This window comes from Mercurialis annua, linkage group LG2, assembly GCF_937616625.2.
Source record: "Mercurialis annua linkage group LG2, ddMerAnnu1.2, whole genome shotgun sequence".
NCBI lineage: Eukaryota > Viridiplantae > Streptophyta > Magnoliopsida > Malpighiales > Euphorbiaceae > Mercurialis > Mercurialis annua.
The window spans coordinates 57,745,863-57,767,333 of record NC_065571.1 but is presented as its reverse complement, the minus strand read 5'-3'; the positions used below and the strand labels follow the sequence as shown (position 1 = coordinate 57,767,333).

At 30.9% G+C, this 21,471-nt stretch overlaps 2 protein-coding genes across 6 annotated transcripts; both read right to left on the bottom strand.

Annotated features, from left to right (window-relative positions):
• Nucleotides 1-1,386: 1,386 nt before the first annotated feature.
• Nucleotides 1,387-10,812, bottom strand: LOC126668975 (nudix hydrolase 3-like). 5 transcript variants are annotated; one of them, XM_050362238.2, is made up of 22 exons: nt 10,673-10,812; nt 10,394-10,573; nt 10,241-10,318; nt 9,976-10,072; nt 9,295-9,428; nt 9,016-9,100; nt 8,248-8,334; nt 7,813-7,919; nt 7,524-7,695; nt 7,114-7,364; nt 6,929-7,010; nt 6,801-6,845; nt 6,190-6,255; nt 4,955-5,032; nt 4,738-4,833; nt 4,394-4,506; nt 4,122-4,290; nt 3,783-3,866; nt 2,741-2,835; nt 2,565-2,655; nt 2,158-2,304; nt 1,387-1,673 (listed from the first exon to the last, which is right to left on the bottom strand). In XM_050362238.2, the coding sequence occupies exons 1-22, from the start codon at nt 10,759-10,761 to the stop codon at nt 1,620-1,622; spliced, it is 2,400 nt and encodes a 799-aa protein (XP_050218195.1). In that variant the 5' UTR covers nt 10,762-10,812; the 3' UTR covers nt 1,387-1,619. The 5 variants fall into 5 exon arrangements, with proteins under 5 accessions (XP_050218195.1, XP_050218197.1, XP_050218196.1 ...); XM_050362240.2 differs by having other exon boundaries at nt 4,400-4,506; XM_050362239.2 differs by having other exon boundaries at nt 9,019-9,100.
• Nucleotides 10,813-17,310: 6,498 nt separating this feature from the next.
• Nucleotides 17,311-18,525, bottom strand: LOC130014472 (probable xyloglucan endotransglucosylase/hydrolase protein 23). The gene is made up of 3 exons (XM_050364342.2): nt 18,226-18,525; nt 17,951-18,144; nt 17,311-17,881 (listed from the first exon to the last, which is right to left on the bottom strand). Exons 1-3 carry the CDS (start codon nt 18,487-18,489, stop codon nt 17,479-17,481), a joined length of 861 nt encoding a protein of 286 aa, XP_050220299.1. The 5' UTR covers nt 18,490-18,525; the 3' UTR covers nt 17,311-17,478.
• Between the last annotated feature and the right edge of the window lie 2,946 nt (nt 18,526-21,471).

The window sequence follows — 21,471 nt, the reverse complement described above, 5'->3', positions numbered from 1 at the left end:
TTGGATTGAAAAACACAGTCAATTGATCTTCAATCCATATAAATGTTGTTTTCCTTGCCTTTTTTAAAATGAAAAACTTCATATTTTATAATTGGCCTAATTACTTAAAAACCACTCACCTTTTAATTTGTTTTTATTTATAACATGACCTAGAAAAAATTTCAATTGTACCCTATTTTCAATTTTTATGTTTCATCTCTACCCTAATGAATTGAATTGACTTATTTTCCTTTAAAAAGGAGTTTAAATTAGCCCTTCATTTGTATTTTTTTCAAATAGAAAAAATATGATATAATCCTTCTATTTAATTGTTGTTAACATTTTCATTCTTACATTAATTAAATTGCCAAATTTTTTAATTTTGTGGTACAGATGAAACATAAAAATCGAAAATAGGGTACAATTGAAAATTTTCCAAGGTCATGGTATAAATGAAAAAAAGTTATAAGGTGGATGACTTTTAAGTAATTAGGCTTTTATAATTTTGCAATTAACATGACACTTGTTGAGTGGCCAACCTTAATGCCATTTAATATACCTAAAAAGTTACAATTTTAGTTTCTATATTTTATTGTAAGTCATGTATAAATTTTCTATATTTTATTGGAAGCCATGTATAAATTATTTAAACTATTTTTACTTTTTTATTTTATTTTTCAAAAGATACTCCTCAAACTATAGTCCCTAAACTTCCTATATTAATATTTTATCATGATTGAAAAAATAAATTAATACAACTTAACTCATATATCAATAGTAAAATAGTCTAAATTATATTTTATTTTAATAATTTAAAAGTTAAAAATTTTCATTTAATTGTAAGTGCACGTATTATCATTAAAGAAGATAAAAAAAAAAATGAGACGATGCATAATTTTAGAAATTTTTTAATTAGTAAAAGTAATTTAATAGTTTAAATTATAAAAGTTTATATTAACTTAACTTATTTAATAATCTTATTATTTTATTTTATTTGTGTGCATAGATACTTGAGAGGCCGCGCATGCTTTGTCATCGCTTGCACCGTTTTGGAGCTCATGAGTCTCGATAAAACAGGTCAAATTGTGCCATGTCATATTTACAACAAGCCAATGAGCATTTGCGATAGGGAATCTTTTAATTATAATTTAATTTTTTTATTATCACTTTTTCCACATGGCCAACGCATCATTGGCTTGTTGCACGAATGACATGGCGCAACGGTTGCGTCTAATAATTTTTCAACTAATTATTATCAAAGAAGGGAGAAAACAATTGAGCATGCATATTAATTTACGTAAAAAAACAATATGATCCAAGATTTATTTTTATAGTAATTCTAGAAACTTGATAAGCTGAAGTAATTTGCACATTTATGGTCAATTGTGAATGCGGAAAAAAATGACATTGCTAAAACATCAACTGTTCTAGATTTATTTCTGTAAACATTGAAGATACTTGTCAAGAGTGCTACATTTACTGCCAAAAAGTGTGAATAATGAAAATGATTATGCCATTGTCCAATTTTCCCAGTAATTGGCTAGACAAGCCGAAATTCCAATTATTTCCATTTATTTGATCTGCATGGGCAAGAAAGCTGTGCGAATTCCATGCTAGAACACTGTAATATAACATTTCCTTCACTCCAATGTTTCATGGGCTATGGGAAATGTGGGAACTATATCCACGGGCACCTGAAAAATGCAGATATAGACAAACTCATAAGGAAAAAAGTAACCAGAATTAACAATATTTAGAGGTGCAATACCGCTATGTAAGAAAATACGAGTCTAGTTCTTCTCCATCTTTCTAAAACATCCATCCTTTTGGACATAAGACTTGCTGGATATCAAATTCCTACTGACTATTATTGCTCTTACCAAGAAATTTTCTTTAAGCATGCCTAAAACAGTAATCTACAACACAATACTAGACGATGTAAACTAATTACTACGTTGATTTCTCATTTCTGAAGACATTTTAAGTTCCCGTGTCTGCATGATTTGAGAAAACAAAGTCCTCAGCGATGCAGTTTGCATCAGGAAGAAGCAGCAATCAAAATTATCTTCTCAGAGATAGATTAGATCATTAAACATACTGTAGGGAATTTTTATTGATGATCCAATTCTCACTGGATGCACATATATATTAAAACGTAGAATAATTTTAGACTCCTACCTGAAGAGCCTCTAATTTGTTTAATGCCAGTTTTAATGGCTCTGTCATTATACAGTATTGCTGAAGCAGCAACCTTGCAGCTGCTTTATCACCTTTTGCCTGTATAGTTAGAATTTCCCTACTAAGGCTTTCCACTGCCCCTTCAACCTTTCAATAGAAAACAGCATTTATGATCTTAACATTTCAGTAAGAGAAATTTATTGACAAGCTAGGTAGCACGGACACGGGAAACAGGACACTTGGACACGGACATATGGCGAAATGGTGTTATTTTAAGGTTTTGTATGTAATAATGAAGTTTCTTGTCCGAAACATCAAGTGTCCTACACGTTTCCGGAACGGGACATGTTGACTGAATAAAAGTGTCTGTGCTACCTAGTTGACAAGGGTAGCTAGAAAGAGTATACCTTAGCAAAGTCAACGGAGAAAGTTCCATCAGGGTGCAGGATGAATGCTCCTTTCTCAAACAACCAGTTGAACTGCACCGCTTGTCCTTTTCTGTAATATGCTCGAAAGATACAGAATGATAAGAAAAAGTTGGCAGAACAGCAATAGGAAAAAGAACGCTGAATAGCTTGCTTACCCATGAGCTTCTTCTAAACCAAATCGAACTGAGCGAAAGCATCCAGCAAGAAAAGAGACATACATAGACTCCACCAAACTCTTTGAAAGCATATCCTGCAGTTGTCAGACAGACACACAAAAACAGTTATATAGACAAACAGATAATACAATTTTACCTAGTACATTCATTATATAATGAATTTCCGTACTTATTATTACTAAGCATAAAAGCTATTATGATATTGTGCAATACAACTGCTTTTTATCGAATTAGAAGATCTTCTATCATAATTGAATTGAATAAGGGGGAGTGTGACCTGGCTTCTTGATGACTTAACCCTCAAGTTATATTAAACAACTTATGGAGCTAAGTTTACATAAGAATAGCATAAAAAGCCACTCGAAGTTGGACCAACTTAAAAGGTTCATCTTTACTATTTGGCCACTCACACCAAAACCTCATCATATAATGCACCTTTACAAATGTATTACTGGAATTTAAGTTTCCTTCAGGTGAAAATACGGGGGAGCAATACCTAACAGGAATGCGAAAACCAAACGCAACCAGTGGTTCAGTTCAGGGTTTGAACTAAACTGCAACTTTCATTAAAATCTCTTACCTTGCCATTGGTTGCAAGGATTTTATTTGTTTAACATCTGAATTATTAATTTTTAGATGTGTTGGCAATTGTAAAAAGAAAATGAATATCTTTTTCTAAAATTTCAATTTAACCACTGAACCAGCCTAACTTAACCAACTGATCCGGCTAAGTTCAGATTGGTTTGGCACCTAAATTCGTTCTGTTGAAGTGGGAAATCCCACATTGTTTGTGTGTGTGAATGGACATGTGTTTAAATATTGGTTGGACACCTCCACTTAACACCAATTGGTTTTAAGATGGAATCTAACAGGTTCAGTATTGGTTCTATTTTTATAAGAGTTTCAATACTTTGGTTAGCAAGTTCAGAATAGATTTGCAACTAAACTGACCTCTCTGGTGAAAGTATAGATTATCACATATGTAGAGCATAGTCACTTTCCTGTAAAGTAGGTCACTAACCTTGTTGATTAAGAACTTTAGTGCCCAAAGGCCGACTATATCAGCTTTTGCTTCTTCTAAAGCTGAGTAGAGTTCTTGCATCTCCTGCATTATTGTATCAAAACACGGAAGTTAAAGATTTTGATGCTAAATTTAAAATGAAAATAATGATTGAATGCCATTTGAAGTTGTTATACTGCCGTATCATATCAAATTTGAATAAATAACTAGTTTACTAGCCCTAGAAATAATGAGTTTATCATATGATTATCTATCTTGTAATCGGCAATAACACGGTGATTCCATTTTGTTGTTGAAATCTAATAATGATAAAGGAGTAGCTAGTAGATTTAAACCAACCTTTCTCACAGTAGATTTTTCACCATTTGGAAGTGTAATTGCATGAGGTCCAATACCATGACAGCATTCATGACAGATGGTGTGTGTAAAGAAAGATTCAAAATCCACAAGTTCCTTCTGTTCCTTGGTAATACACACATCGGCTATGGGCTGAAGAATATGCTTGAACCTGGTTGGGATAGTCATGTCCAACATTTAAAACATTTCCTAAATCGTGAACTGAAGGAAAGCAACAAAACAAACAAGATAGAGTGACAACAAAAAACTCCAACAAGTACTTAGCCTGCGAAACATTCTTAAGCATGACCATTGAAGTTCCTCTTTCTTTAAGTATACGCTCATCATTGGGTAAATTAAAAGCAACAGTTTGAGGACCCTTTACATCCTGACATAAAACAAAAACCCGTTAGCCTCTGTTTCTTATGCAGGTAAAAGATCACTTTCAAGGGAAAAGTAGCTAGCCATCAGTGGACAGCCAGGAATTTGTAACAGAAAATTTTGATCACTTTGATAGAGATGACTCATAGAGTATGAAGTCTATAGTATATAGTCCACCAAACCCACCTTTAATTGCCACAAACTATGGAATTTTCAGCATTAATTTCAACCAACTCACCCCTGCATTAAAGATAAGTTGAATGACACGAATAGGAGCAGCACTAACATCAGCTGATTTGTAAGCATTATCCATTGGAAGATTTTGCTCCAAAACCTACAAGTACAATTGTCCATCAATAACGGGGATAAATAGGGTAGAGAAAGAATTCCTTGTTAAAGAAGAAAAACATAAGGGAAAAGGTGCTATAACTTTGTCTGTAGATAACTCTAAGTACCTGCAGATTATCACCGAAGAGCTTAAGTTGAGCTGTTGCTTTGTCATCCCGGAGTCCAATGTATGCTCCAAAAGTTGCCTGATTTTAAAATAATGCAATTCATGAGAAATATATGTGCTTACTAAGATAGAATTAAGAGAGAGAAAATGAATTCATGGTTACAAAACTTATTTCTAATGAACAGTTTTCAATCTGCACAATCGTGTTAATCAAACATACGGAATATGCATACACATACACGCACACACATCACATGTACGCACAACTGTCCTTGCACATAGCTAAAAAAGGCATGCGAAATACACTGCGAGAGGAGAGGTGGAATATATTGGTAAGAGCAATGGCAATCCTCATGCTCAGCTTAAGCAAGAAGAATATAATAGCTAAAATTTGGGCTTATTAACAGCTCCATTTATCATGATAACTATTCCAAATTTCTAAGACATATTTAGGCCCCTCAAGCACAAAAATATTTGCTCTCCAGGGCATGAACACCGTATATATTTGACAGAAAGTGTATCTAAAATGGGTAAGGGGGCATGTAAAATATTAATATAATATAACTTCAGTAACAAAGATGAGGCGATATGCTCTGTACTAACGAGATGCACCTATTGCAGGTAAACTGGTTTTAGCACTTTCAAGTTTCAACAAGTATGTCTGAGGACTATAGAGGTATTATAACTTCAAAAATTTGCATAGGCCTAACAAATAAACTCGGCATTGAGTCAAATTAGCACACCACCATCAGTGTTAGTGAACAAATGTAAAAGGGGGCAGACTAAGGGCATGCCAATTAAATCATCCATAATTCTCTAGTTATGGCACTATGGACACAATTAATGTCACAAATCAAAGTCATTGTTGTCAATCTTTCCACAGAAGCAAACAACATGAAGAAACTTAAATGGTTATGTCTTTACTCGTATCCTATCATTTGAGCTTTAGAAAAAGTACTTATACCATATTTTCACCCATATCATTTTCAGAGACTCCAACTCAAATATTATCTTTCATGCAACAAAATATGAAAAATCACTTCTTACGATCTTAAGATTTTGTTATTAAGATTCTAGATCTTCAGAATGCAATATATGGGATAAAGAATTCATGAATATTCCAAATGCATGGTAAGCAATTATTTGCAGCATATATTCACTAATGACCGTGGTTTTATGCTATAACTGGCATCATTGTAATTGAAGAAATAAACACATGGCATGCAAATATATTACCTTATATCCAAAAAGTCTATCTTCATATGTCATATATGGACCTATAGTCACATCCAACTTAGAATCCTGCAAGTGATCAGAGATCAACATAAACCTTTTAATCGCCACTATAGAAGAGCATGCATATGCTTTCGGATTAGATTAATCAGATTTCCATTTTAAACTCTTACTGTTATTCACATTACATCTTTTTTTATAAAGTTCCTTTAACTCTTTTTCCCTCATGCAAAGTGCATAAATCAAATAAAATAAATGTCCAGCGAGACGTACTTGTGACATCACTCAAACCAGAGTAACTGGATTATAACACTTTCTTCCTATATTGAAACATTACTGGAGAAGTACAAATTAAAGTGAATAAGTGAGACATATAGTAAAGAAAACAATCTCAGCTAAGCTTTAATCCCAGATTTATTGGTTATGCACGGTAGGATTAAAAATTTGCTTGAAAACATGGTGATGTAGATGTGCATTTCAGAAATCGAGTTAGCGACTTAATAAACTAATTTTTGCATAGAAGGGTTTAATACCCAAATATATAACCTTGACTTTGGGGTATTAAATCTGGTAAAACTGAATTATTTCTGCATGACAGCTCCAGCAAATTTTACCATAAAAAGGGCCTGATTCCAACAGGAGGGGCTTTCTAGTTGAACCTATTATTATGTACTAGTTACAGGATACAACAATGAGAACCGTCTTCATGAATGTGAAAAAAGAAAGTTTACTTGATACTGACCAATTCCATCCAGGCTATATCTGATTCGTAGTAGTCATTTGAAAGGAATGCATTAGCTTTGCTATGAAGTAACCTCTTCAAACTACATAGTAGAAGAACATATTCAACAAATATTTGTGTATGGAACAGAAACTTGCAGGATGTCTAAGAAATGAGCTTTCAGAAACAAAAATAAAACAGCATACCTTGGTGAACTAGCCAAGTTCCCAGCTTTATGCAACAGCTCAGCTGCTTTTGTGAGAAGAGAATTATACTCTTCAGAATAGGGAATGCTAGATAGATCATGATTACCAACCAAATGATCTGTACTCCCAACTGTATGGTTTAGTTGAGAGGAGCCCGAACTAAATTCGGTACGCCTTTTGATGGCAATGAAAAATCCTGTTGCATCTTTCTGTTGAGACTCCGTGAGAGTGCTCTTCCACAATTCAAATTCCTGGTAAAACATGTGAAATTATTGGTCTGCATACAATAAAAACAAGTGCTTATAAATCTTGAACACTGCAGTAAGCCAGTTTTGTGGCAATTCGAATATAAGGTAGATCTTATTAAAATATCCTTCACAGTATGTGCACTGAGTTTTTTCCTACGATACATTTTTATCCATGTCTGGTGGATAAAAATTTGCACCAGGTGGTTTTCGAATAGGAAACGCTGACTTATATTCTAGACCCTTCCATCCTCCAACTGGCTTTGTGGCTTCAGGAAGCAGCTTTACAGCTGAATCAGCGGTAGTCAAAAATGCCTTATTTTCATCAAGACATGACCTGTTGAGATGGTATTAACTATGATCAATGCATAATTCTTTTATACAGTATATTGTCTGTTAAAAAAAAAGAGCTTACAAAATAGATAACTGAAATGGAAGACTTAGAAAGGCTTACCATGGGCTTTTATTAATCAAATAATACATCCATTTCATCTTGTCCAATTCTGATGCATCAGCATGCTCTTTCAACCAATCTCTTAGCGAGGGGTTGTTGTACCAAACCTAAGTAAGAGGAGAACAATTGAACAGGGGGCTGATAGCAATTAGTGAATATTGTCAGATAAAGCAGCAAATGAAAAATGGAATTTTGTTTACTGCTTTTTCTATAAGGAAATTGCATTGTTTTTTATTTTTTTCATAAATTAGGAAATTTGAAATCCTAGAGATACTTGCTGAAAACCAAGCCTTAATACTATAACGACATGGTAAAGATCAAGCACAACTAGTTTGTAACGTGTTCCCGGACTCCGGCAGCTTAAGAAAAATGCAAGCTTTTGTTAGCCAGTAACTGTGCATATATATGTAAATAATTCAACATAGACAAGTTTACCTGCAAGTAGAAGATCTCATCCACAATTTTTGCTGCCTTAATGAGAAAATCTAACGCTTCCTTGTCTCCATCTGATAGATCCGACAACTGCAGCAAAGAGAAAACAGAAGTACCTAAAATTGCTAATATTTACAACAGAAATGACAATAACAACGTATTATCAGTAAACACACCATCAGTAGCATAATTTAGAATAATTAAAAGTTTGAAATAGAATTAATCGATAGTTATTCAACTTCACTCTAAACATCTTCTTGGACCATTTGACATAATTCTGATGGCCACTAGCTGAATGAGCTTCTGTATACAAGAAAAGTTAAGACATGCATCCCATTTCAATTCTATCAAAATTTTAAGCCACTCACTAGTGTAAAAGAAAGAAATGCTTTAAAAAATTATATGCACATAAGTAAATTAGCATGTTCATGTCATAGTTCTAGACAAGTTCAGAAAATTCTGAGCTACTACATGGAGATAGCCTTGCAAGGATAAAATTTCATCAAAACAGTTGTCTATGATTTTATATGCTAATGCTGTTTCAGACATTAAGCACCAGATTTTGCACCTCACAAAAATCTTAACCCTGAGCATACAACAGTTTGTGTAGAATTTTAAATCAAGTTACAATAGGTTCAATAACTAAATGGGGCACATTATATACCAGAATGTCATAGAATATATGAGTGAGTACAAAGCTTTATGGTTATAAGTCAAATACATATTGTAGCAATAAAATTATCAGAGAGATTAATGTAGATTAAAGTTGACAACCTCCGCACTAAGAGAAACAGGAGCATATCGATACAGCTGCTTCTGTAGCGTCAAGCTGCGTGCTGTGGGGTTCTCTTTATACCTTTGGATGTAAATAGAAAAAGGATTATGTCAGACTACTCAAATTTCCATGCCGCGAAGTTCATAGCATGTACCTGCTATTTATCTTTGATAAAAGGTCAAGACAACATAGACTGTTAAATCATGTTCCCTTGCCAAAAAAATAACAAGTAAAGTTTTGCTATGGCAGCAAGCACAGTACAGAGCTTGACATACCTTTGCTGAATTATGTCAAAAAGTTGACCATATTGCCCATTGACATCATAGAGGACATAATCTGGATGTTGTTTGGTAAGTAAGCTTCTATATTCTTCAAAAGGAATATATTTTACAGCAGATACTTCTGTTTCCTAATATAAATGAAGCATAAAAATGCATTCAGGTTCTTACTTTAACAACATGAAAGCATTCAGCTTATAAAGAACAGTAAGTATGAAATGTGGCAAACATTGTTTGAACAAGTATTGCACTTAAAACTCAACTTTTCCATTTGATAACAAGCACTTAAAATTAGCTAGTGACGCAGAGTTTTACATCTCTGTGTTAATAAAAGTAACAAGATACTGAATCGGATGCCCTGTAGCAACTTGTTATAAACAAGACTTGATACTACCGTAGCCTAGAATAAGGCATGTTTAAAATCATACATATATTAGATTTAAATTAAGAAGAAAATTGATGCAGATTTAAGATGTTGCATGCTCTACAAATACAAAGTTAAGTTCAGGCCTAAAACAATTCAAGAAGCTTTACATGAATAATGATGGTAATTAAATGGCTCAGCACATTGTGCATCAACAAGAATTTGCAACAAATGACGATAAATCCTTAAACTTAAAAGTATCAAGCACACAGACCCTTAATGTATAGAAAGTAACAAAACAAAAAAAAACTCACTTGAAGAGTAAAAGCCTCCAAAGGAATTGGATGTAGAGTTGTTACGAGGTAGACATCATCGTACTCATTATTGATGAAACTGCCATCATTTATGACGCTGCATAAGAGCTAATTAGTTATAGGCTAAAAGGAGTAGAACTAGAGAAAATTTAGGCAATTCAAATGGATTATATAGGAAAAAAGACATGCATGGTGCTTGTAAAGTTTAAAAGATGAATCATTTAGGAATTCAAATGCATGTTTTGGAATTGATACACTAACTAACCACTGCTGAAGATATACAAAAAGCAATTCAAATGCATCTTTAGGAAGGGTAATGCCCAGCTCTTCCTCAAGCTCCCTCCTGCAAGTAAATCATTAGCATACAAAAACTAAAATAGATTATGCATAAGATTAGATTGATTCTGTATAAGCTAACCTAGCAGTTATAAGGGAAGAATGACCAGCAGAAATATGGCCAGCACTGGATATATCCCACAGCCCGGGCCATGAATCCTTACCATCAGCTCTCTTTTGAACAAGCACCTCTCCTGTACTCTCCGCATAAATCCACACGTGTACTGCCCTATGATAATCTCCATTTCTATGCACTTCTGACCTGATATTCTTTTGGCAACTCAGTTCAACAAAACTGATGCATATTGATTGTACTGAAAGCAAAATAAATTATAGATAGAGTTAGTTTTATTGGGCTTGCCTGGGCTTGGAAATACCGGTTTTCTCTCCGGTTTCAGTAAGAACATCAAAGCATTCTTCCTCTATCATCATCGTTTTAGTCTCTGCCATTTCTTTTCTTTTTCTTCTTCTTCTTGTTTGTTTGGGTTAATAAATAGTACTTTGCGTCAACTTTTGGACCAAATTTAATAAGCCAAATGTCATAAGAAGGCCAAATTTTTCACAAAAATTTCACACCTAAAAATTTCACAAAAATTTTGACCTTTTAATTATGTCGATTTTGGCCAAAAATTGATTATTTGGTTTCACAAAAATCCCGACCTTTCAATTTTGTTAATTTTGGCCAAAAATGAATTATTTGGTTTCACAAAAGTCCTGACCTTTCAGTATATGTGCATGCCACGTAGGCGGCACATAGGTAAATTGAAATCAAATTGAGAGTTGACCATAATTGAAACCAAATAATCTAATTCTGGCCAAAATCGATAAAATTGAAAGGTTAGGACTTTTGTGAAATTTTTATGAAATGTTTCGCCCTTTTACAAAATTTGGTCGATTTAATACTATACTAAATTGACCATAAAGACTCTTGCTATTCCGGTTGGTGAAATAATAATAATTTATTTTCTTCAACTTTTAATTTTTATTGTAGCTCACCTCCAACTTTTATTCTCACCTATTATAACTCTCAGTAATTTTTTAATGTATAGTGCGCATAGAATATTGTATTAGACAAAGACCAAGTTTTTTCTTCGTCACTTATTGAAAATTCATTTGAAGTATAGTTTTCATTTTACTAATATATCTAAATATTATCATAAAAAGATAGCTACTGTCATGAGGTTATTTTTAATCTATTATGTTGTCATGTCAAATAAAATTAGAAATTAGGTGTAGCCGTGAATTTAATATTAAGTCTTTATTTATTTTACTAACTTAATTATGTACACAACATATTTCTTTTAGGTTATTGGTAAAATAAATTCTAACGTTTTATTTTTTTTGCGATTTAAGTCTAATATTTAAAATTTTACAAAATAAATCCTAATCTTTCCAATTTTTACAAATTGTAGTCTTTATTTAGGATTTATTTCGTAAAATTTTAAACGTCAGGCTTAAATCGCTAAAAAAGTGAAACGTTGGAATTTGTTTCGCTAATTATCCCTTTTTTTTATCATAATTGATAAATAATATCTCAAATACTTAATTGTTTTTCCATTATATTCTAATATTTTAAAAATATTGATTTTAGCGTTATTTTCATACACATACTTTAATTATAGTGAATTAGGTACATTTATCTAAAAAATAAATACCGAACATTTTCTTTTATAATTTTTTAATATAAAGATACTTATCAAAATTAGGTTACAATTAACGAAATTAAAAAAATTGGTCATAAAAAAAATGTTTAGCTTTTAATGTTTTTTGACAAATTACCTAATTAGTTACATTTGAAATGTACCCATCAAAATTAGATAAAAATGACGTTTTTAAAGGCCTAATGAAAAAAAAAATCCGAACTTTTACGACTTGTTGTAATTTTATCCAAACCTTTTAATTTTTGCAATAGTATCCAAATTGTATTATTTTGTTGCAATAATAGCCAAATTGCACTTTTTATGTGAATTGATTTTGAGTTTTTGCCATTTCTTGGGACTTTTATTATATTATTATACATATTATTATACATTAAAAAATAATAATAGCTTAATATTTTAATTGAAAACAACAAGTTTAGCCATCAATTTGACTATTATTGCAAAAAAATTACAATTTGGATATTATTGCAAAAATTAAAAAAAATTGATAAAATTGCAACAAGTCGTAAAAGTTGGGTTTTTTTTGCAGTAGACCTTTTTTAAGGGATTGAGATATATTTAATAAAGTCTTTGAATTATATGGCTCATATTTGCCACGTGGTTTCCTATCAAGATTAGATACTAAACTAGTTGTCCGTAACCCAAACAGAAACGATTTTCGAATTTCGTGAGCAAGAATTCAACATAATAATAAATTTTAGTTTGTATAGACCATTAACAAGAAAACCAGAATCAATAATTTTAGAATTCTTAAACAAACTAATAATATTAGATCCAAATTTTTCCACTAAAACTACAAATGTTTAATGTAGAAACAGAAATAAGATTTCTACTTATTGAAGGTACATAAATGGTTTCATATAAATCTGATTGATAACCATTATTCTAATTTAGACAATGAGTCACAGTTCCTTCAATCGGTGCCTTTATGCAATTTTCTATAAATAAAAAATCACTAGTTGCGTTTGTAGTTTAACTAACAATAAATCATATGACACATGAGTAGTAGCACGCGAATCAATCCACAAATACTATTAGAAACTCCAGTTAAACTTAATTCAAAAGTTGGAAAACATAATGAAAGTTGCCTTTCTTTTCGGACCAACCTTTGCATTTTAAGCAATCTTTCTGATAGTGTCCTTCTTTTTCACAGAAATGATATCTACCAATCTTACATCTCTTTTCTTCGGCTGAGAAACATTAGTCGGCCTTTTGGTTTTTTTAAACTTTTTGATTTTTACTTTCATTCTTTTTTCAGCTCCTTAACCCACAAGATTGATCATGTGATTTCTTTGAGTTTTTAATCTTGTTTCCTCCTGAACAAGCCATCCAATTCATTATATCACATTTATTCTTTATAGTGTTATAATAATTTTTTTTTATTTGTGGAATATTAGACTTAATGTTGTTGGCAATTGTCATTCGAAAAAAGTTTAGGCATAATCTGTTACTGCGTTCCCATGCCTTAAGGTATAACTTATCAACCTTACTATTTAAAGCATAATAGTAGCGGGTTTAACTTCCAATAATGCTAAGTTCAAATCCATGAAGTCTAAGTGGAAATCAACTTGCTCAAGTAATTATTCAGAGAAGTTTGTACCATTAATAACAGTAATAGATGATGCATATGAATGAATTGCAACAATCGAATTTCTAGCATAAAGCTCACAATTAATAAAAATTCGGAAAAATTCATAAAGTTGTTCTCCTTTGAATAGACACTACAACATACTTTTAAATTCTATGTATTCATAAAGTAGGTCTCCTTTGTATAGACACTACAACATACTTTTAAATTCTATGTATTCATAAAGTAGGTTTTCTTTGGATAGACACTACAACATACTTTAAATTCTATATATGTATATAAACATAATGGATAATTATCACATTTTAATTAAATATATTTACCATCTTTGGATAATTAAATATATTTAACCAAAATAATAATATATCTTAATATTGTTCAACAATCATAAAATAATAATCTATCTTTGAATAAATTCTTAATTTTTATCGATTGTCAAACATTATATATTATTATGGTATTTTCATCATTAAATTACATTATAAGTTACTTTGTTAACTTTAAACTATACATGTAAAGTTTATTCTAGTTTAAGTTACTAATTTGGTAACTTTAAACTATATACGTAAAATTCATTCTAGTTTAAATTACTTTATCAACTTTAAATTCTATACGTAAAATTCATTCAAGTTTAAGTTACTTTGATAACTTTAAACTATAATAATTAATACATTTATTTACATATAAAACGCATGTAAATTACAATTTAATTATACTCCTCATAAACCAATAATTAAATTAAATAAACTTCAGAATTACAGAGTGCCACTTGTCAAAATTATGTTAAAAGTTGATTGAGAGCTCAGAATTATAGTATACTAGGTCGATGCCCGCGCGTTGCGCGGGTTTGATAATAAAGTCTACAATAAATAATTTTTTTTATAATATCTTATTTGATACATGAAAAATTTGAATAAAAAAAGTTAAATAATTCTTTCGTTACATGCTCATATATAGTTGTAAAGCTAAGAACACATGTAGAATATGATTCATGCACATCACCACCAAGCAAATAAAAAAATAATATCATTCGGATATGCTTTTTAACTATAAATTAATAATATGCGTGCTTTTTTTTTCTCTTACAATAAAAACACATCAATTGAGCATAAAAAATAAAAAATTAACTAAATATATTTTATCATTTGAAAAGATGAAAAATAGATACCTTTTTTTTAGTATCCAAGTGCATACATGTATACAAGATAAGAAATTATGTATATGAAATTTGGTTGATGTTTCTCATTTATATATAGAAAAATAGTCTTTCCATATTCATAACTTACAAATATTAATAATATAAAAGATTTTTAAAATTTCATAATAAATGACTTTAAAAACTTACAATTAATTAAATTTATAACTAATTAAAAATAATAATTGATTTCATAGTTTGTAAAATTAATGATGTATAAAAAAAACTCTTTAAATTTAATTTTTTTTATATCACAATGGATTTAAAACCTTCATTTTTTAAGTTTAAAATTATCTTTTTAATAAAATTTCTTTTTTAAAATTTTAATTTCATAATTTTAATTTTTTTAAAATGCAATGGATTTAAACCTTCATTTTTTAAATTTAAAATTACGTTTTTATTCAAATTTATTTTTTAAAATATATTTTATATCATAATTTAAAAAAGTAAATAATTAAACAAAACTCTTCAAATTTTATAACTTATATTAAACTCTTTGAATTTCATAACTATAAATTTATATATAGTGTGTTTAAGAAATAGTTAATTAAATTATATAAATAAGAATTAAAATAAATTTAAATATAGTTGTATACGTGGATGAAATATAGGAAGATATTTAGCAAAAGGGAAAAGAGTCATTTATACCCCTATGGTTTATCTCCAGGATCAATTAAGCCCTCAACGTCCGGAAAGGTTCAAATATACCCCTAACATCTTAAAGTGTTGACAACTAGGACCCTAAATTTGACTCATAAATGAAACGTTAGGGGCCTGATTGTTCAAATCGGGGGCCTGATTGTTTATTTTCTAAGACGTAAGGGGCATATTTGAACCTTTTTGTACGTTGAGGGCTTATTTGATCTTAAAGCCAAACCTTAAGGGCATAAATGACCATTTTCCCTTAGCAAAATTGTGTAAAAGCTCTTTTGGAGTTTAAGATTATAATACATATAGATATAGATATAGATATAGATTTTTATTTGACATTTGGTTTTCTGTTAGGATTAGAAGTTTAATTCCTTAATGGATTATGAATTAAATTGTATATAAAGTGTTCAATATAAATATTAGTAATAGTCTTATTGTAAGCTAACTTTACAAATATATATAATAAAATTCTCTCTTTACCCGTAGATGTAAATCACATTAATCGAATCACGTAAAATCTGGTGTGATTGTATTTTTCTCTTTTTTTGTTTATTTTCAGTCGCGCTAACAGTCGAAAAGGTTAATATTTCTCGCGATTAGGTATTTTTCTTAAATCTTAATATAATGTCATTTTTTTTGGAAAAAAATTTGATGTCTTAATAAATATTTCAAAATTAAGCTTTGTGTTGATCAATTAATCAAATTTTACAAATTAAAATCAGACATTTTTTTTACAAAATGTCTAATAAAACATAATATTATAAGAGAACAAATCATTAACATAACTACATAAGTATTAACACATTTTGCTCCCGTTCCATGTCAGGTCATGAAAAGTGATTTAGCCATTTTTTTTTAAATTTCTTACAATTGTTCTCTTTTTAGATTTGATCGAATATATCATTATTCTCGTAAAAAGAAAATACATAAGTATAGTATTCGGCTACTAAGGGCATCTCCAACAATAACCATCAAAATAGTGTTAATTTTACACTAAAACTACACTGCTATAGTGTTTAATCTCCAACAACTAACTCTATTTTTCACTCTAAAAGAATATTCTCAGCATATTTCTAAATAATAAAATTTTAAACATTTTACACTTACACCCATGAACTATTTAACACTTACAAAATACATTCATATATTTATTTATAATAAAATATATTATTAATTTTAATAATATATTACTAAATATGTTTATATATGTATTTTTAATTATATTTGCTAATTTTAAAAATATTAATTAAATAATAAAAAAATTAAATATACTTTATTTATAAAGTGTTCAATTAATTAATCCAAAAAAAAATTATTTAATGTTACATATTTAAATTTCCGATTAAATCAAACATTCTTAATTTGGATTATATCGTAACAAAAACTAACAAATATTTAATAATAAAATTTATAATAAAATAGAAAACTAAAAGTAAAATAGAGTTGTTCTATTTTGTTCTCCAACAGTACTCTATTTTAAGGAACACTATAATAGAGTGACTCTATATATAGAGTAAAAAAATAAGGTACACTATAATAGAGTTGAATATAGAGTACTGTTGGCAAAAATTTGCACACCAAATTGACAATTTGGTGTGCTGTTGGAGATGGCCTAAGGATTTCTCAACTAGAAGACCATATCACTACATATATATATGTATGCCTTACTGGCTCACTGATCCAACTAATACCAATAGATTCAAAAAATGAATAAAAATTAACATACAAAATAATAAAATATTTCCATATCAACAACAGATCAAACACCAATGTACTATGCTCAAGGGTTAAAAAAAAAAAAGGCATTAGCATTTGGATTTATTGATTTAAGTTGGGGAAAAAAGTGTTAACAGATCCAATTTTGACATTATTTTGCAATCAAAAATGAAAAGTGTATGTTCATGTTTAAAAGAATTGAGTTTGATTTTTATTGAGTGATATATATATATATTCAAACAAATGATACAAATTGGTACATCGTAATGAATACAGTAACATAGTTACATACAAAATTTATATGTATGAGTCACAAAGAATGAAAGAATATAATGAAATAACTTATTAAATCTATGTCAGGGCGAATTGCATTCTGTAGGCAAGCCTTGAGGAAATCGTTTGGTGTCTGTGCAGTAATTATAGATCATGTAGTTGTTTTTCACCCACTGGAGCCTCTCTTGACTGGTTGAATCAAGTTCCTCTGCAAGCCATGCTTTGCCACCGGAAGTAGAAGGTGACGAATTTGAACCACAAGAAGAAGCGCCATTGGAGACAACACACGCATTTGCATTGAAGTTTCTGTAGGAAGCCGTGAAGGGAGCATTAGTCCAATCAGTCTTCACAAGTCCGCCTCTGGTAGCCCAGTCATCAGCGTTCCATAGACTGGAGTGAATTCTCATCGGCTGATTCTTTGGGAATGGCACGCCGTTGCTCTCCATGTTCTTGAACTCTCTGATAGGAGTCCCATCCACAGAGAATCTGAAACAGTTGAAGATAATGTCAAACATTGAAATATATGCATAAAACAATTGAAATAATGTTACTTACATGATGCGTTGAGGATTCCAGAGAATGGAATAGGTGTGGAAATCAGCAGCTGGGTCGAACCAAAGGTAGAATTGTTGCTCTCTGTTGCCTTTGCCTTGGCTAAACACGTTAGTGTGGAGAATGTAGGGATCGCCACTCAAGTTGCCCAAGAACTCAAAGTCTATCTCATCCCATGTTGACCCTTTCGATGATAACTGCATTTTCAAATATTTGTATTAGAAGAAAGTAGAACATTAATTGAGCAAAAACATGCATGGATTCGCAGTAGAACTTACATAATAGGCAGTGACGGTTCCAGCGGAGTTGCCGGGGACAAGCTTGAGCTGCATGTCGATCTTGCCGAAAAGAAACTCATTTCTGGATTGAAAACCAGAACCAGAAGCCTTGTCAAGATTGAGAGTGAGAAGGTCGCCGTTGTTGAGTATCTGAGCACGACCGTCACCCCATGTAATGTCAAAATCGTTATAGAAATTGCTAGCAGAAGCAACAACCATCAGGAGAAGAGGAACAATAAGTAGTATTGGAGTTGAAGAAGCCATTTGATTTGAAAGATGAGAAATGTTTGTTTGAGGAGATATGAGGCAGTGGTAGGTTTATATAGAAAAAAAGTGCAGCAAAACGAGTGAGCTTAGCTGTAAAATCAAAATTGTACGAAGCCAAACATGAACCAACCAACTCAATTGCATTTGGGCTACGCGTTTTCTTTCTTTTGGACTCATTTTTTATTTTCAGATTTTAGTTGGCAGAAGTTTTTGTTTATACAAATATGTAACACATATAACTAATCATCTTAAAGTCAATTCTCGTGCATTTGTGCTGGAATTCTCATGAGATTTCAGAAATATTTATTTTTATAGTGGCATAAGGTACAAAAAAACCCTCGTAGTTTTCGCAAAAGAACAAATCAGCCCTTAAAACCCTTGTAGTTTTTAAATTGAACAAATAAACCCTTCCGTCCATCAATGTTATAAACTGCAGTTAATCGATGATGTGGCGATAGGAAAAATGTTCAATAATAACTTTATTGTTTGAAACATTTACCAATTTTAAATTTATAAATTTTTTAACACTTTTTCACCCCCTTCTTCTTAATTGACTTTAATTGATTAATTTTTTTAATTAAAATTTACTAAAATATGGTTATCAATTAAAGCAATCTAAACTCAATTAAATCTAACCAACTCAATTAAAATTATATTAAATCGAATTAAACTAATCAAAAATCAAATAACCTAATTAAACCAATCAAAATCCAATCAATAAAACCTAAATAAACATAATTAAATCAATCAAAATATAAATAAACCTAATTAAATCAATTAAAATCCAATTAATTAAACCTAATTAAACCAATCGATACCAATTGCAATCCGATTTAAATCTAATTAAACATATTAAAATCCAACTAAATTTAATTAAACAAATTAAAACCAAATTAAGTCAATCAAAACCGAATTAAACCGATCAAAATTAAACTAAACCTAAAGAAACCAATCAAAATTAAATTAAACCTAAAGAAATCAAATCAACCTAAATTAAGCTAATTAAAATGAACCAAACCTAATTACATCTTAAGGAAATCACAGCCGGCCTCCACCTTCAAGAGAACTCCGCCGTCGTCCTCCATCAACAAGCCGGACTCGTCCCTCACCACGTTCGACGGATCTCAGAATAGACAGAGTCGTCTGTTCACTCAGAGCAGACGAGCTTCGTCTATTTTCTCAAAACAGACAAAGCTCGTCTATTCTGAGTGAACAGACGAAGCTTCATCTATTCTGAGTCAACAGACGAAGCTCGTCTGCTCTCTCAGAACAGAGCAGATGAAGCTCTGTTCTGAGAGAACTGGAGCGAACCCAGTTCTCAGACGAAGCTCGTTTGAGAACAGGGTTTTCCCAGTTTCCGACGAACCCAGGTTCGTCGATTTTTTTAAATTTTAAAATAATAATAATTAATAAGTGTCAATTTGGTCCATATTTTAATGTTTTTTAATAAACAAATACCTGGAGGATTAATTTGCAAAATAATGAAAATATTAGGATCATTTTTTAACCTTTTTTTCTAACAGATCTAACTCTGTCAACTGCCATATTTGACGGAAGGGTTTATTTGTTCGATTTAAAATTTTAAAGGGTTTATTTGTTCAGTTTAAAAACTATAAGGGTTTTTTTGTACCCAAAAAAAGTTTAAGGGCTGATTTGTCCTTTTAGAAAAACTACGAGATTTTTTTATACCTTATGCCTTTTATAATCAAATGCTTTTATTGAAATATTTTATTAATTTATTATGTAAATAATATGATATAATCGTTGCTGAATAAACCTAAAAAAGTTTTTTTTTTCTCTCTCAAAGCAAACCCTAGCCGTCTAGAGTTTTTTTTTTTCTCCGGCAGCTGTCAATGGTTTGATTTTGCTGTTGACGGTAGCCATCATTTTATATATGTTAATTTAATTTTATATATATAATAAATAGCCAATTCTTTTCCATTTTTTCTTGATGAATTAAGATTTATCAACGAAGCGCAATTCAATTACCAAGAAGCGAAGATAAGTTGAAGATCATCAACAACAAAATGAAATCGTTTATGAGTTATATTAGATTTATTTATTTTTCATTGTTTGTTTTTTTTTCTGAATGTTTTATTTTGTCCTTTATTTGTGAAAGGTTTGTTAATTGTCCTTCCTCTATGGAAGGTTTGCTGTCTCTTTTTTATGAAGGAGTTATCAAGTGGTGGTTGAATCAGATGATGTGAGTTTGCGGACGATGGGTGAATGATGAAGTGTGATTGAAGATTGATTGAACACTACACTTAATTAGCGAAACAATTAATAATTTATTTTTGTTTTCGTAAGTAAAATCTGCGAATCAGACAGCATGTTGTCTGTTCCATGTCAGGTCATCGAGTTTCGTTTTCGAATTATCCCGAATTTCTTACAAATGTAACTGTTTCATATTCGATTTAATGAAATTTGATGAATTCAAAAAAAAAAAGAGACAGCTAGCAATGCTCATGCTCATGGAGCAAAGAGCGAGCCCACAAGCTCACTTTTTCTAGTACATAGTATATAAACAGAAGGTTTAATTATTTAAAAATGAACAAAGGATCACTTTATCCCCGAACTTGGCATAAAGTATCAAAAACATCCAAATTAATAAAACCGGATCACTTTTATCCTAAATTTGGTAAAACCGTTTCAAAAATACCCATATGCTGATTTGGCACCTTAAATGAAGAGTGAGGTTCTAAATTTAAAATAATTAACTCTAATTAACTTAATTAAATAAAATATTAAAATCCATCTTCATCCACCACTATCCCTCCACCTCCACCGACCACCACCACAATACCCATCCGACACAACCGGAACACCGCCGCAGCGGATGAGACATGAACGAAGTTCATCACAGCGGCTGAGACACGAAAGATGAGAGACGAACTGGGTTCGTCTGATAGACGAGTCTCTCAGACGAAGAGACGAACTGGGTTCGTCTCTGTGATGAACCCAGTTCGTCTTTGACGGTGA